This window comes from Amblyomma mixtum, chromosome 5, assembly GCF_055824585.1.
Source record: "Amblyomma mixtum isolate Tamu chromosome 5, ASM5582458v1, whole genome shotgun sequence".
NCBI classification, from domain to species: Eukaryota; Metazoa; Arthropoda; class Arachnida; order Ixodida; family Ixodidae; genus Amblyomma; species Amblyomma mixtum.
The window spans coordinates 34,942,014-34,955,318 of NC_143016.1; the positions used below are offsets into that span (position 1 = coordinate 34,942,014).

At 47.4% G+C, this 13,305-nt stretch overlaps 1 protein-coding gene across 1 annotated transcript in view; it reads right to left on the reverse strand.

Moving 5' to 3' along the window:
• Nucleotides 1–1,849: 1,849 nt before the first annotated feature.
• LOC149341732 (diuretic hormone receptor-like) overlaps nt 1,850–13,305 on the reverse strand; it is a 50,005-nt gene continuing 38,549 nt past the window's right edge. Inside the window, exon 5 of the mRNA XM_089546695.1 lies at nt 1,850–2,045. Within this exon, the coding sequence (XP_089402821.1) occupies nt 1,850–2,045 (196 nt within the window). The remainder of the gene's footprint in view (nt 2,046–13,305) is intronic.

Sequence of the window (13,305 nt, forward strand, 5' to 3'; positions counted from 1 at the left end):
TAGGTCACTAGTTGAAATCACTGAACTGACAAGGTCATTAATGAAGTCACAAGGTCACGCGACTTAGGTGGCCAACCTACCGCCTGGGTGGCTCACCCGTGTTACTTATAGTCACGTAGGCTTCAGACAGAGATCGCCGAAGTCACTGAGTGCGGCCTTAAGTAGGGAACCCAAGCTCAAGTTTGGGAGCGCGGCGCCAGCGCCGCAACGGCGAGCAGCGGAAACTCGGGGGAGCCGCCGTAGCAGACGCCCTGCTAGCTTTGTGTGCACGTGCGACGGGAGAGTCGCGCGAGGCGCAATCTTCGCGCTGACAGACGCGGTCTCGGCGAAGCAAAAAGGAGGTAGTACGAACGCCGTAATGTAAAAACCAAAGCGTATGTACACGGTGCTTTACTCTTACCCGCGAACACGCGAGTATGCGGCCGCGCTCTTCGGAGAGGCAGTGAGTCTGTCCCTACCATGCACGAAAAAAGTGGCAGACGACGCGCAGGCGAGTCGCTCACTGCTCGATTTTCCAGCCTTGCGACTGCGAGTCGCAAGCCGCTGAACTAATCGGCGAGACAGTCGAGCTGTTTGCAATGACGCCGTCCGCGGACAGTCGAGCTTTCGGCAACGACGTCGCCCGCGGCCACGCCGGGCGACGTGCTGCGCTGCTCCCTCGCTGCCGTAGTCGTCGCTAAGCTTAACCATTTCGCATCGATGTTGCAGCTGAGGGCACTTCGGAACTGGCCAGCGCTGTAATAAAGGTGCCACTCGCGTCACCGTTTTACTATGTTCCTCGTCACATAATAAAACAAAGACGTGATCGATTTCCGTGATGCCTTTACCTGCGGAGCGAGGTGACAACAGGCGAGCAGCACTGGGCATCAGCAAAGCAGCTTTGGAAAAGAAATATGCTTGTATCGCAGTTATCACTTCTACCAGCAGCTCGGTATTGGCCAAAGATCCTCAAAAATGATTCATTTTTGACGTTGCTCTACTCCAGGGCTTGGTATGAACGCGAACTAGCGTATTTTTCTGACGGCGGCGGCAGGCAAACAGGTCGGCAGGCCGGCCCTGAGAAGCGCGCCGCTGCCGATGTCATCATGACGCTTGGACGACTGCGGTGCACATCAATACCGTCACGACATCCTCCTGGTCGCCGTAGTGCATTGCGAATCGCACCGAGCGCGAGTGAGGAGACGCGGTCAAAGCAGACGGAATTCTCGAAAGCGCGCAAGCAATGTTATTCCGGAGAGTTTTCGTTTCAAGCGAGAAGGAGACCCGCAGGTCGCACTTGCAAGTGTGAACAATGGTGGTCGAATGTTTAGGGGAATCCCCCAAGGTGGAGTAGAATGTTGACGAACTGTTGCCTGCTTGCATGTCCTTTCGACTCGCACGTAAGTGGATCGCCCAGCGCATCGCATGCAACAACTGACAACTACGGCCAACAAGCGTCTCGCTTTATTTCGCAGAGCTGATAGTACTTCGCATATTTCGAGCATATAATTATACAGTGGACTTACCTCTAGTTACATGTCATACAGTACGACGTTATTACTCACTCGAGAAACGCATTTTACAGTCAAATGGGCCTCCTCGTCGTCGATCGTCTGCTAATCAGTTTCCCCCCTTTAATTAAGTTTGCATTGCTGTACTGCGCGTCAGTCTGAACGATCTTATTGTGGCTCATGCAGGCGACACATCGGGACAGCGCGGGCGCGCGCACGTGCAAGAAAGCGCGCGTGCAAAGAAGCGTGGTGAAAGCAGCGCGAGCAGCGAGCAGCGCCCCAGTTTTTACTTTTCTCCCATAGATGGCGCTGCACATCAGGCGCAGCAGCGCCACCCGGCGATGCTTTGGGAGCCTGTACTAATGCACTAAAAAAGAAAAGCACGAACGCAGCGTTCTGCGCGTGTTGTCAAGTCGAAGCCTTACCACGTCGCTGTAGGTCGTCCAACGAGGTCCTAGCACGGCGGGAAATGAGATGACAGCCAGGAGTATGGAGTGAACGATCAAGGACGCCACAAGGTTTTTGTGAACACGCAGCCTGGAACACTGCAGAGACCTGCGACAGTGAAGGAAAGGCGACATCGGCCACTTCCAGTCACTTTCCTCCGCCTCTCACTGCGTTTCTCTGTTCTTGGTGCCAACCCTGTGAGCCTAATAAAACTCTTATGTGTTCAGTGCAGACACAGGACATGAAGTGTGCTGGCTGAACTTACTTATTCCGGTTACTTTCCATCTTTCTTTTGAATCATATGTAACAAAAATGTCAGCATGTTCATTGGTGTCTAACTTACGAATAAGTAGCTTCCGTCAACAACACTGTGTTTATATATAAAGATTGCTAACATGCGCATAGGGGTGCGGATGCGTTACTCGCGAAACTGTGTATGTCCCATGTAGTCGCAATTTAACTCCAACTATAGGCACAAACGAAGCCACAGGTAAAGAGAGCGCAACTGCGTGCTGCACCTCATTGCTCGGCCGTGAGAAATTTAAAACGTTTGCACAAGAGAGCGCTGCAAACAGGTTTCATCACAAGCGCAAAGTTCCTTCTGATTTTCACAGGACTGTCTACGAGGTCTGTTAGAAAAGTATCCGACTTTATTTTTTTTTACGAACACCTGATTGATTTGAAGCAAGCACGCTTGCACCAGGCTACCTTGAGCCTTCGTGCGCATGCACAAATCTTTTCTCGCCTGCCGATAGCGTCAGTCACTGGCACGCAGCGTTTAAGTGATGCAGTGCGCAGTGCTCTCGTCGGTTTTTTATTGCAAGGACAATGGCGGAGCGACAGGAGCAGCGCTACTGCATCAAAGTTTGCCAGAAACTAGGCGACAGCCAAGTGGAAACCATTCGGAATATTCAGGCGGCTTTCGGTGACAATGCTATGAGCAGGACGCAGATTAAGCAGTGGTACAAATGGTTTAAAGACGGCCGCACATCGGTGCACAGAGAGCCACGCTCCGGTCGGCCATCAACATGCCGAAATGACCAGGTCATTGCCGAAGTGAACGCTGTGGTGACGCGGGACCATCGTGTGACTATCCGAGAAATTGTGGAAGAGGTGGACATCACCAATTTTTCTGAACATTCCATTATCACCGAAAATTTGGCCATGGAGAAAGATGCGGCGAAATTCGCGCCGAAGCTGCTCACTGTGGAGCAAAAGCAGCTTCGTGTTGAAGTCTCACAGGATATGCTGGATTCCACAAACAGTGACCCCGACTTCATCAACACCATAATCGCTGGTGACGAGTCTCGGGTGTACAGGTACGACCCGGAAACCAAATCCCAGTCGTCACAATGGCAGCATTCCACGTTACCAAGACCAAAGAAGGCCCGCCAAGTGCGCAGCAATGTCAGAGTGATGCTGACTGCTTTCTTTGACTCCCTCTGTGTGGCACACCACGAGTACGCACCCCGCAAAGTAAACATTGACTAAAAGAATACTACATGGATGTCCTCCGTCGCCTGCGTGGTGCTGTGCGGCGCAAGAGGCCGAAGTTGGGGTCAACAGGAAATTGGCGCATCCATCACGACAATGCTCCTGCACATTCCTCGCACCGAATTCACACTTTTTTCGCGAAAAACCAGACTGCTGTAGTTCAGAAGACTACTTACTCTCCTGATATGGCCTCCTGTGACTTCTGGCTGTTTTCCAAAATCAAGAGGCCATTGGAAGGAGCGCGATTTCAGACAAGAGAGGACATTATGGCTGCAACGACAGCTGAGCTAAACTCCATTCCGAAAAGAGCCTTTTCGGAATACTTCCAACAATGGCAGCACCACTGGAAGAACTATGTGGAGTCCCAAGGAGCCTACTTTGAAGATGATTAGGTTTCCAAAGCTCCAGTTATGCCAGTTTTTTTTCTTCAGCAAAAGGTCGGATACTTTTCTAACAGACCTCGTATACCAGCAGCCGTGTCTTGCTTACGACATGCATGGAATCAGCTGTGTGAGAAACTCCTTTCTTTTACAGATTTCATTTTGTTCTGCACGAATGTTGGTGTTGATGTAGCCTGTAATGCACACTCTTCTGTGTTTAAGACGAAATTTGCCAAATAGTTCTCTGTAGAATTGATTGTTAGCTTTTATATTTATTCTCCCTGCGGAAATGACCGTAACAGTTATTCATCTCAAGCACGCCATGATAACGTGGGAACAAAGAATCGCAGAAAACACGTGTGTTCACTGTATTCCATTCAGCTCTCTAAAGCTATTAGCGCTATAATTACATATCCTATGAACCGATACCGCATCTGTTCTTATTCCTTAAACATTGCTACTATGCACAGGCGGCACTTCCATTGTCTTCTACCGAAAACCACTCCAATTTCCTGCTGAACTGGCATCCTACTAGGCTCTGATAGTCTGAAAACGGATCAAATCTTTCGTGCATTTATTGCTCTTCGAGTCTTGCATTTCCGACGCTATTCGAATGAAACAATTTCCAGTTAGCATTAGTGAGTCAAGAAAAGTGAGAACCATGCTTTGGCGGGCCTTAATTAATTCATAAGTAGTCTACAGGAGCCTCATTCAAAGCCTATGTCGCAAGGCCCTTTGTGAACCTCAACTTAAGCGTGGCAGTTGTGCCCACTGTAAAAGCAGTGCCACTCCAAAAACACGTTAACAATGCAAGCATTGCAGAGACCGACAACGCCCATGCGGTGAAATGAAGGATAAAGCATAAAGCATTTATTTAAGAATATAGCATCAAGTAAATGAAACTAAATTTCGCGCTTACTGATGAAATATGTACGCATACAGACGAACTCTGGCCGAGCTATCTGTCGCACAATTTCACATGAATTCAAAGTATGCGATTTGCATGAAAAAATCAGGCAGTCTTAAATTCCTTTTTATTTTTTCGAGTGGAGCAGCGCGTTGGAAATATATGACCCTGCTCGCTTCTCCTCAATCGCCCCTGTAATGCTTACCTTTAACCAGTGCCCGACAAGAACACTACTCTAAGCAAGGATTTATTACAAAAATCACTTGCGTGGGAGATGCCTGCGCTCGAATCAACCAAAAATTTTCTGAAAATGCCCAAACTTACACTGACCTGCTCTCTCTGATGCAACAGCATCAGACAGCCAGTTACCTTGCTTCTTTCTCATTTAATTTCCTTAATTTTCTTTCAGAGTTTCAATGAGGGGATTAAAAACTCTCAGTCTTTTGAAAGGAAAAAAAGACTTTCTGATAGGCTGCGTCTCCGTTATTTTTACTAGCTCGTGTCTGTTCTATAATACGTAACAAAAATGTCAGATGGAAATGTCTCGCACTTGCTACGGATCGCGCTTTATCGTAATTTTGTCCTTTTCTTTTCGCTGTGTCCAATCCACGTTTTTTTTTTTTTAGCACACGCATTTAAGAGATTGAGCATTCCAAAAACAGACATTATTTTCAGTTGACCGATGGTGCATCGTATACAGTTTCGAATACTTCTTTCTTTCCAAAGATCATCTCCAGCGCAGCATATATGGAACTCAGACATAAGTTTTCATTAAACACTTATGATTAAAGCAGTGGAAACCTTGTAAGGAAGTAAAAAAATTGCACAGACAATTACGATATATTCGGTAGTGCGAAATTTGAGTGCAGCTCTTCAGCCGGGGCAGTCGCGGCGACTAGCACCTGACACAACTGGCAGGTGGCTTGTTACGCTGGTAGCTACCCCCCAGAATCTTCCCGTGCAGTCACCTTCCGGTTGTCCATTCCTCCGCTCCCGCCATGCCAGGTGGTGTTTCGCTCTGCTACTATGTGCCAACACAGCACCTGTCACGCGCTCACACATGACACCTGTCAGATGGCGTGTTACGGCGCCGCCTCCGACGACCACGTGGAACGCAAGAACGGGCGCCAAGAGCAGCGTTCAAAAATAATTTCGGTTTCGGTGACACAACGAATGTTTATTACGAGTACCGGCACTGAGAAAAAGCAGCCATTCAGATAGGCTCAAATATGATGCCATTTTACGCTGCCTGAATTTCCAGGCTTTTTCCAGGCGTTTCATGAGTGAAAGCCTTCGTTGCTACCGGTGTGTGCACCGTCCATCCCCAGAGTGTTCGCGCGTCGCTTAGCAGTGCATGCCTATTATTCAGTGTGGTTATGGCCCGGAGTTACTGGAAATATGGCCACATGTGTTTCTCACCCTGATACAGAACAAAAACAAGAAACGCGAGCGCTAGTTTTATGATTAACTTCGTTGAGAAAAGGGGATGGAAAGAGGTGCTCGTTATGACATACATGACGGAAGCCATCAGAAACTGAAACCATGAAGCATAGGGGATGATTTGTTTTCATCAGGGGGAGATTAATAAAAAGCAGAACAGAAACCAACTACAAAAAAAGACATGCCTATGCTTTTTGATTTCGGTGACCGTTGGCTTCTGTCATGTTCTTTGAGAAAAGCAAGGCTGTCACATCGGATTCCTCTTCCGCATTCCATGCGTCCTTCTTGAAGTTAGATTAGGGTTCCTTATACTGGAAATATCTAGTTCACTTTGTTCCAATCTCGACGCACATAGTATTTGCCATGGAGCTCTCCTCTAGTTTTGCTGCAAGTGGAATACTTCCGCAAAAATGTGAACGGTGCCATTAGTGCAGTGACACGGCAAAAGTGAAGACTGACGGCGCGTGCCTTGATGATGCCATAAGCGCTCCTATGTACGATGCGAGATGAGGTTCCCTAGAGCGGTAGTTTGACATTCCTTTTAACCTAGGGCGATTCCCGCCAAGAACGACGTTAGAAAAAAAAAATAAAGTACACTTTTGAAGTATGAATAATCTAAAAAGTTCCTTTGAAGCTTCTTAGATAGCGCGACCGGCAAGACCTTTTCTGGTCTACTCAAGATTAAACGTCAGAGCTGGCTCCTGTTTTTTGTTCCACCTGAATTTGACATTTACTGCCTTTGATTTTCGCTGCCCAGTGTTTCAGAGCAAGGCGCTGTGCTCCGAAGTGACTGCAAAGAAGCAGTAGTTCTTTAGTCTATCCTAAAGGGCTTTCTTCCATTGTCCCACTGTGGCCGTGTGCATCGATAAGGTCCAGCTCATGGTACTCATGTTTATTTGTATTTTTTTTAACACTTTCCCTTGAGACTCGCGCCTACAACATTATTTCTTCAGCATATGTTCATCTTTATTAATGTATGTTCTTTTTAAGTACTGCAGACATGGTGCTGCTACTATGCTCTGGCATATTCGATGTGCTCCCTACTCTGTGAACGCTTTTTTTTTTTAAGTGTGGCGTTTCAGCTTTCCGAGAAATGTGCCACGCTTTCATTTACTTTCTTTTTTGTTGTTGTTGGTAAGCGGAAGATCTTACGAGCGCTAGTAAAGCAGGCTTCGGATTCACGAAGTCACACGCGGTTGGTTTGGTTTGGTTTATGGGGTTTAACGTCCCAAAGCAACTAAGGCTATGAGAGACGCCGTAGTGGAGGGCTCCGGAAATTTCGACCACCTGGGGTTCTTTAACGTGCACTGACATCGCACAGTACACGGGCCTCGAATTTCTCCTCCAAAGAAATTCAGCCGCCGCGACCGGGATCGAACCCGCGTCTTTCGGGCCAGCAGCCGAGCACCATAGCCACTGAGCCACCGCGGCGGCTAAGTCACACGCGGGTTTTAACGTGACTGACAGCCACGTCTTGGGCACTTCGGGAGTACCCTGGTCTCGCATCGGATTCTCTAGAATACCACGAAAGTTTCACTCACCGGTCTGAAAGCTGCATAGAACGGGTTTGTTTTTGGCCGCTGGCTTTCCGTGGACTACCGTAGGCCGCCCGCAGGTTTCTTCTTCGAACGCCAGTAGACTCCAGCTGTCAGAAAAACTGACGTTTTGCGCTGGAGACCGTACTGAAGAGTTTTAATAAATGGATTTACCGCATGCCACGGCCATTTCCGCTACCGTCAGGGGCTAGCTGCTCATGTGGAGCAGTTGCGTGTGCAGTTTCTTGCAGGTTCGAGAATAGGAGAGATAGTGCGGTGGAGGCAAGTTTGAATATTCTACTCTCGGTGAACGCGGGCAGTGCAGTACCGATTTAACGCGTTAGTGTACGGTGACGATACATGCGTACGATATCGCTGCTCTAAAATTCTCTTTACAGTTAGACTCCGAATTTTCGTGTCGAATTTTCCTCTCCCCCCACCGCGACTACAATATGCATTTAGCCTTCACAAAATATGTATTCATCGCGATGGCTCATCGCTTTTGCGGCTATACTGACACCAAGATTCGAAGGATCGAACTCCGGCCACTGTGCAGGCATTTCGATGCAGGTGAAGCTCGTGTACTTTGCAATGTGAACGCACGCTAAAGAACCCCAGGTGGTGTAAATTTTTCTGGAACCCTAAGGGTCTCTACTGCGCTCCTAGCAGCCCACGTCACACTTCCGGACGTTAGACCCCACATGCTCCTACCACCTTCACAAAGCCTCTTTGCTGGTTTCAGAGAAATTTTAACGCTTTTTTACAAAATATTACGTTGTATCTTTTTTTGGATAAACAAAAAGAGCAATCTGAACATATTTAGCCATTGAGTACCTCAAAAAGCTCGCGCTAGATATTGTTTCTGCATGATGGGGTTAATAAAATGCCCCATTTATTGAGAAAAAGTGAGTCTCAAGCAGTGTGCATACAGACCTCAGTGCACTCACCCGTGTTCGGCCGAGAGTACTGGTCTCTGCCAAATCCGGTCGCACGAATATTCCGGCAGTCGGTCTGCATAAGCGGTGCAGTAAATGCCACGCAAATGCAAGTTGACCCGTTATTGCGCACTGCATCGCTCGCCTTCATACGAATCCAATCCCTGGGAGGATTACGCGAGAAGCGAGCGATGCGGAAGAATGATTCGTCTTCCGTCGTTGCAGCCCGTGTGATCGCACCAGGCCAGCAGAGCGGCCTAACGGGAATGGTTACCACGGTATAGTGCTGCTTTCTGCGCTCCTACTAAATAGTTAGGGAAGCTGTACGAACAACTTGAGGCACAGAACTCACGCCTACGCTTCCAGTGACCGGTGCACCCCACACGAGCAGTTGGGTCATCGCTCGTGAAACAACAAGTCGGAAGTTATCCCCTGTTTCATGCTTTCTTCCACACGATGTCCACATTCACGCTCTTTATTTCCTTTTTTTTTCTGGCGTAGAGCTCGCTCGAGTCCTTTTTTAGCTAGCACACGTGGGAAAGCGGAAGAATAGAAGATGTCCCCTGCCCAACCTATCATCAACCAGGGTAAAGGGAAGAAGATAGCTGCGGAAGAATAGAATGAAAAGCTTCTGACTTCCTCGGTAAGCGAAGAAAGAGGTGGAACACGGAATCGGGTTTCCGCTGGAGTGCTCTCTGCATTTTCCTGCCCGCTGCATATACGCTTCGCTGCCGATACTCGGGCTGGCGGGACGAGCATTCGATGCCAGAGTTCGGAAAGCAGATTGCACGAAAAGACTACCGGAAAATGGTCGCTGATTTGGATACCATATTCTCGATGCACGAGTGACGGAGAAGGAAGAAAATAAAGGCAGAAAAAAGTATAGGACAAACTCAGCGGTCAAGCTGGTGAAGGGTGCGTGGTTGGTAGAGGGGAGGACGGCGGCAGCACACCCAACGCTCTTAGTAGATCACAGCGGATCGAGGAAATTTCCAGCCATCCTGCGGGCCCGGAGGCTGCACCCGCCGTAGGGTGCTCCAGAGAAGGCACCTGCCTGCCAAATTCTGGGAGTCACGTTTCCACAGAGGCCAATGCTGGGTTCCGTTTAACGACTATCACCGAAAAGAGGAAGAAATTTCTTTTTTTTTTTTTGCTTCAGCAAGAGCCCCTGAGGCTTTTGGTCTGTTGGCTGCAGGATCGCCGGTGGTGCATATTTACCTATTCTTCCCGTTTTTCTGTTTCCTTTAACTCTTTCCCAATCTATTTGGACTTTTATTTTACAAAATAAAACCTACTTTTCTCATACCCGCTGTACTATATCGATTTGTTTCAATATATATCAATGGCTTTACTTTCTCACTGCCTGCGACACAATGGTTATGCGGGGAAGACCGCCACTTTTCTGCCCGGCGGCAATCCGCCTTCTCTCTCCCTGTCTTGGTGGACATGAGTGCCCACTGTATCATTTCGGGCCATTCAAGAAGCTTCGTAATGATACCATCATTTTTAATTGCTAATGAGCACATGTTGGGTCCACAAACCTGCTGTTCAAGTGCGAATAATTTTAATGTGAAAATTAAACATACTCCAGTAAGTTTCGCCTTAGATTCACAATAATGTTTGTGTCATCACAGAACCTCTCAGGAAGCTTCGAGAACCACTGCAATGTTCCGTCCCTGAAGCCCCGAAGGACACATGAAGAACGTGCAGACAATGCCCTTTTCATTATTATAATAAACAGAAATAGGATCACGGAGACTTGATCTCACCCTCAACACCTGTTGTGGGTCCAAGTGAAACGGATGTTGTTTAGAGCGAAGTGAAACCTGCAGAACCTCATGTATCAAATCTAATAAATCGGCTTTAAAGCGAAACAGGCGGCCACATTCTCATGCCCATCTTCTCAACGTTCTTGTTAACCTCCGCGGCTGCTATTACGGCGACAACTCTTGATAACGAGATCTTACTCTGCGAAATAAACTCAGGCGGTGCTAGACTGCTAGTATTTATTTTTTCCAGATAACATGATTCTAACCAGTACCATAATGTGGCCGTTGCTAACCGACTATTGATGTAACGTTGCCAGGATCAAGGTGCCAATAACTTTAAAGCTTATTGAAGGGGTGGGTCTATAATTTTGTCCTTCTTACAGCAGCGGTGATCTAATGGTTTGAACATCCGCGTCACATGTGGGAAGTGAGAGGTTCGATCCTGAGGCCTCGGTACCCACCGGTTATTTAATGAGTACAACTCCTCCCTTGGAGTGGTTCTCGACTTAACTTGGGTGAAGTGCCTGGAAAATGGGTCTATGACCCAACCTTGTGTAGTAGAAAAAATACTTTGTGGCATGGCTCTTTTTGGCCAAAAGCTTCCCTTACGCCATGAAATCTCATCGTCATCAATTTTGTCCCTCTCTTTCTGTACGAACGCTCTTGGCAGCGCAGTGATGACCCCGCAAAGTGCTCGCGCAGTCTGCGCAGTCAGTTCGCGCAGTGTTCATGCAGTGTGCTTTGAGCGCTTACTTCATCACATATATATGATCAAGACACTCAGCTGCAGACAGAGCAAAGTGAAGACGAAAGAACAAAGGTGATTGAAGACAGGGCATGGCGGTTTGTTAATTGGTGAAGGAACTGTACTCTCAGGATTTGGGGGGCATGAGTTGCTGCGTTGAGGGGAGCATCGTTTGTCGCAAGGTTAGTGAATAATAGTAGTAAAGCAGAGCAAAAAAGCAAAGTAAAAGTGATCGAACATGCACCGCTAGAGAAATGTTTATCGTTTTCACTGCGCTGCATGTTCTTTGTTCGGAAGCCTTGATTCTCCCGTAATGTTTTGCGCCAAGTTATCATTACGGACCAACCAAAACGCCCAAGTAGTTGTACTGTGCCAAACGTGCTCATCATTTTTGGGAAGATACGGCATATATCCCTTGAATAACAGCGATGCTTATAGTGCCTGGTCCGCACACAACACAACAAAAAGTTTATTTCAAATTAAAAGCAAGGAGCTCGGCTTTCCAGTATGGGTCCCTTGCCGATTCGTTTGTATTGGGGTTGTAAAAAGTACACGTGCAATAGAAGAAACCAGGCCGTTTTCGTTTGATTCAAATACAGAGCAAAAAGAAAAATACGCTGCAAGGACACTGGCCATGATGGCCCCGTGAAACGGAACTCTTTTTAAGAAAAAAAAGATACGGCGGTAAACTGAGGCCGAAACAAAGCTTCGTGCACCTTTACTGCCGCTTTCGATCCGCCCTTGGGTTCGATTTACGGTTTGGATGTTTTCCCGCTCGCTTTCCACAGATTTTACAGAAAGCTTTAGCTGAATGTCCGGCGTCATTGAGATCGAGCGTGCTTTATTTTCCTCTCCATAGATCGTACTTACTCTGAGAGAATGTCGGAATAAAAGAGAACATTCTGCATGCGTACTTCAGGCATTCGAAACCACAACAACGTCAAGGCTGAGCGAGAATGCGAGTTTTCGGTTGTATACCAACACTGATCTGTGACGTAAGTAAAATGCGGTGAAATTGCAGTTTTCGGGTGCGCGCAACAGCTGTGGGTACAGTCTGTAGAAATTAATGTAAACAAACGTTTCAAACTAGTTTTCTCACTGTGCAGTGCACCTATGGAGTAGTTCCTTCCTTAACAATAGCCCAGTACATCCAAAAACAGAACATCAAAATGTAGGAGATCATTTCAAAACTCATGTATTTTTTCAAGACCACAATATTATTGTGTCGGAGTGATCCTGGATGGGGGAAAGGGAGGTGAGGAGTGCGGCCTATAGAAGCAAATGTAAACATGACTTTCCGAAGAACCTATCTCATTTCACAGTGCACCTAAAAAATCCGTTCGCTCATTGATAGCTGGCGAGTGCTTTTAGAAGGAGCATGAAGCATATGCAAAGCCCATTTAGTGCTAGTACTTTGTCAAACCGTCGCCATAAATGTCTTGAAATAATGTCGTACGCCAAAAAAAAGGACGAAACATGAAGGAAACACAGAACAGGAAAGAGGCGCAACTTCCAACTTTAATAACAGGAAAGGAAACCAGGCGCTCTTTTATAGCCGCTGAGCTGCATGAGGGTGCGTGAACTAAAAAACAAATGCGCTGGTGGACGAGTGATAACTGTCTTTTGTGATGCCGGACATACCCCTCAAAACATCAAAGGCATGTGGGTGTTCCTAAGCTCCTTGTGTATTTCGATATGCTCCCTGGTGGGCTAAATTTGCTCGAATATACAGCTGTTGAAGCCGGAAGCCCAGACGGCTCTACACCGAAGGCAGTTCTCAAACGGCGTGATAAGCGGACTGTGCGCCGTAAAAGGCGACGGCACACAGATACCCCCGGCCGCTCTCAATGTCGACGAGCGCTCCTTATCTTTATAAACACAGCGTTCGTCTATATTTTGCTTCTTCCGGTGTTTTTGGGCCTGCAAGCTACAGTAACAGAGCACCGAAAAAAATTTAAGAATTGCACTTCTGTCATCGAATTTTCTTGGTTTCCAGACGCCGATGAACGAGAAAGGCGATGCGCAGTAGGGTAATGGGAAAAACCACAATACCGAATACCCAGCCATGCACGAGACGCAAGGAGACACATCGATTTTTTTTTCTTCGCTAAACATTTGCTTTCTAAGTTATGGTTACAAAAAATGCTCATGAGTTGATTCCTC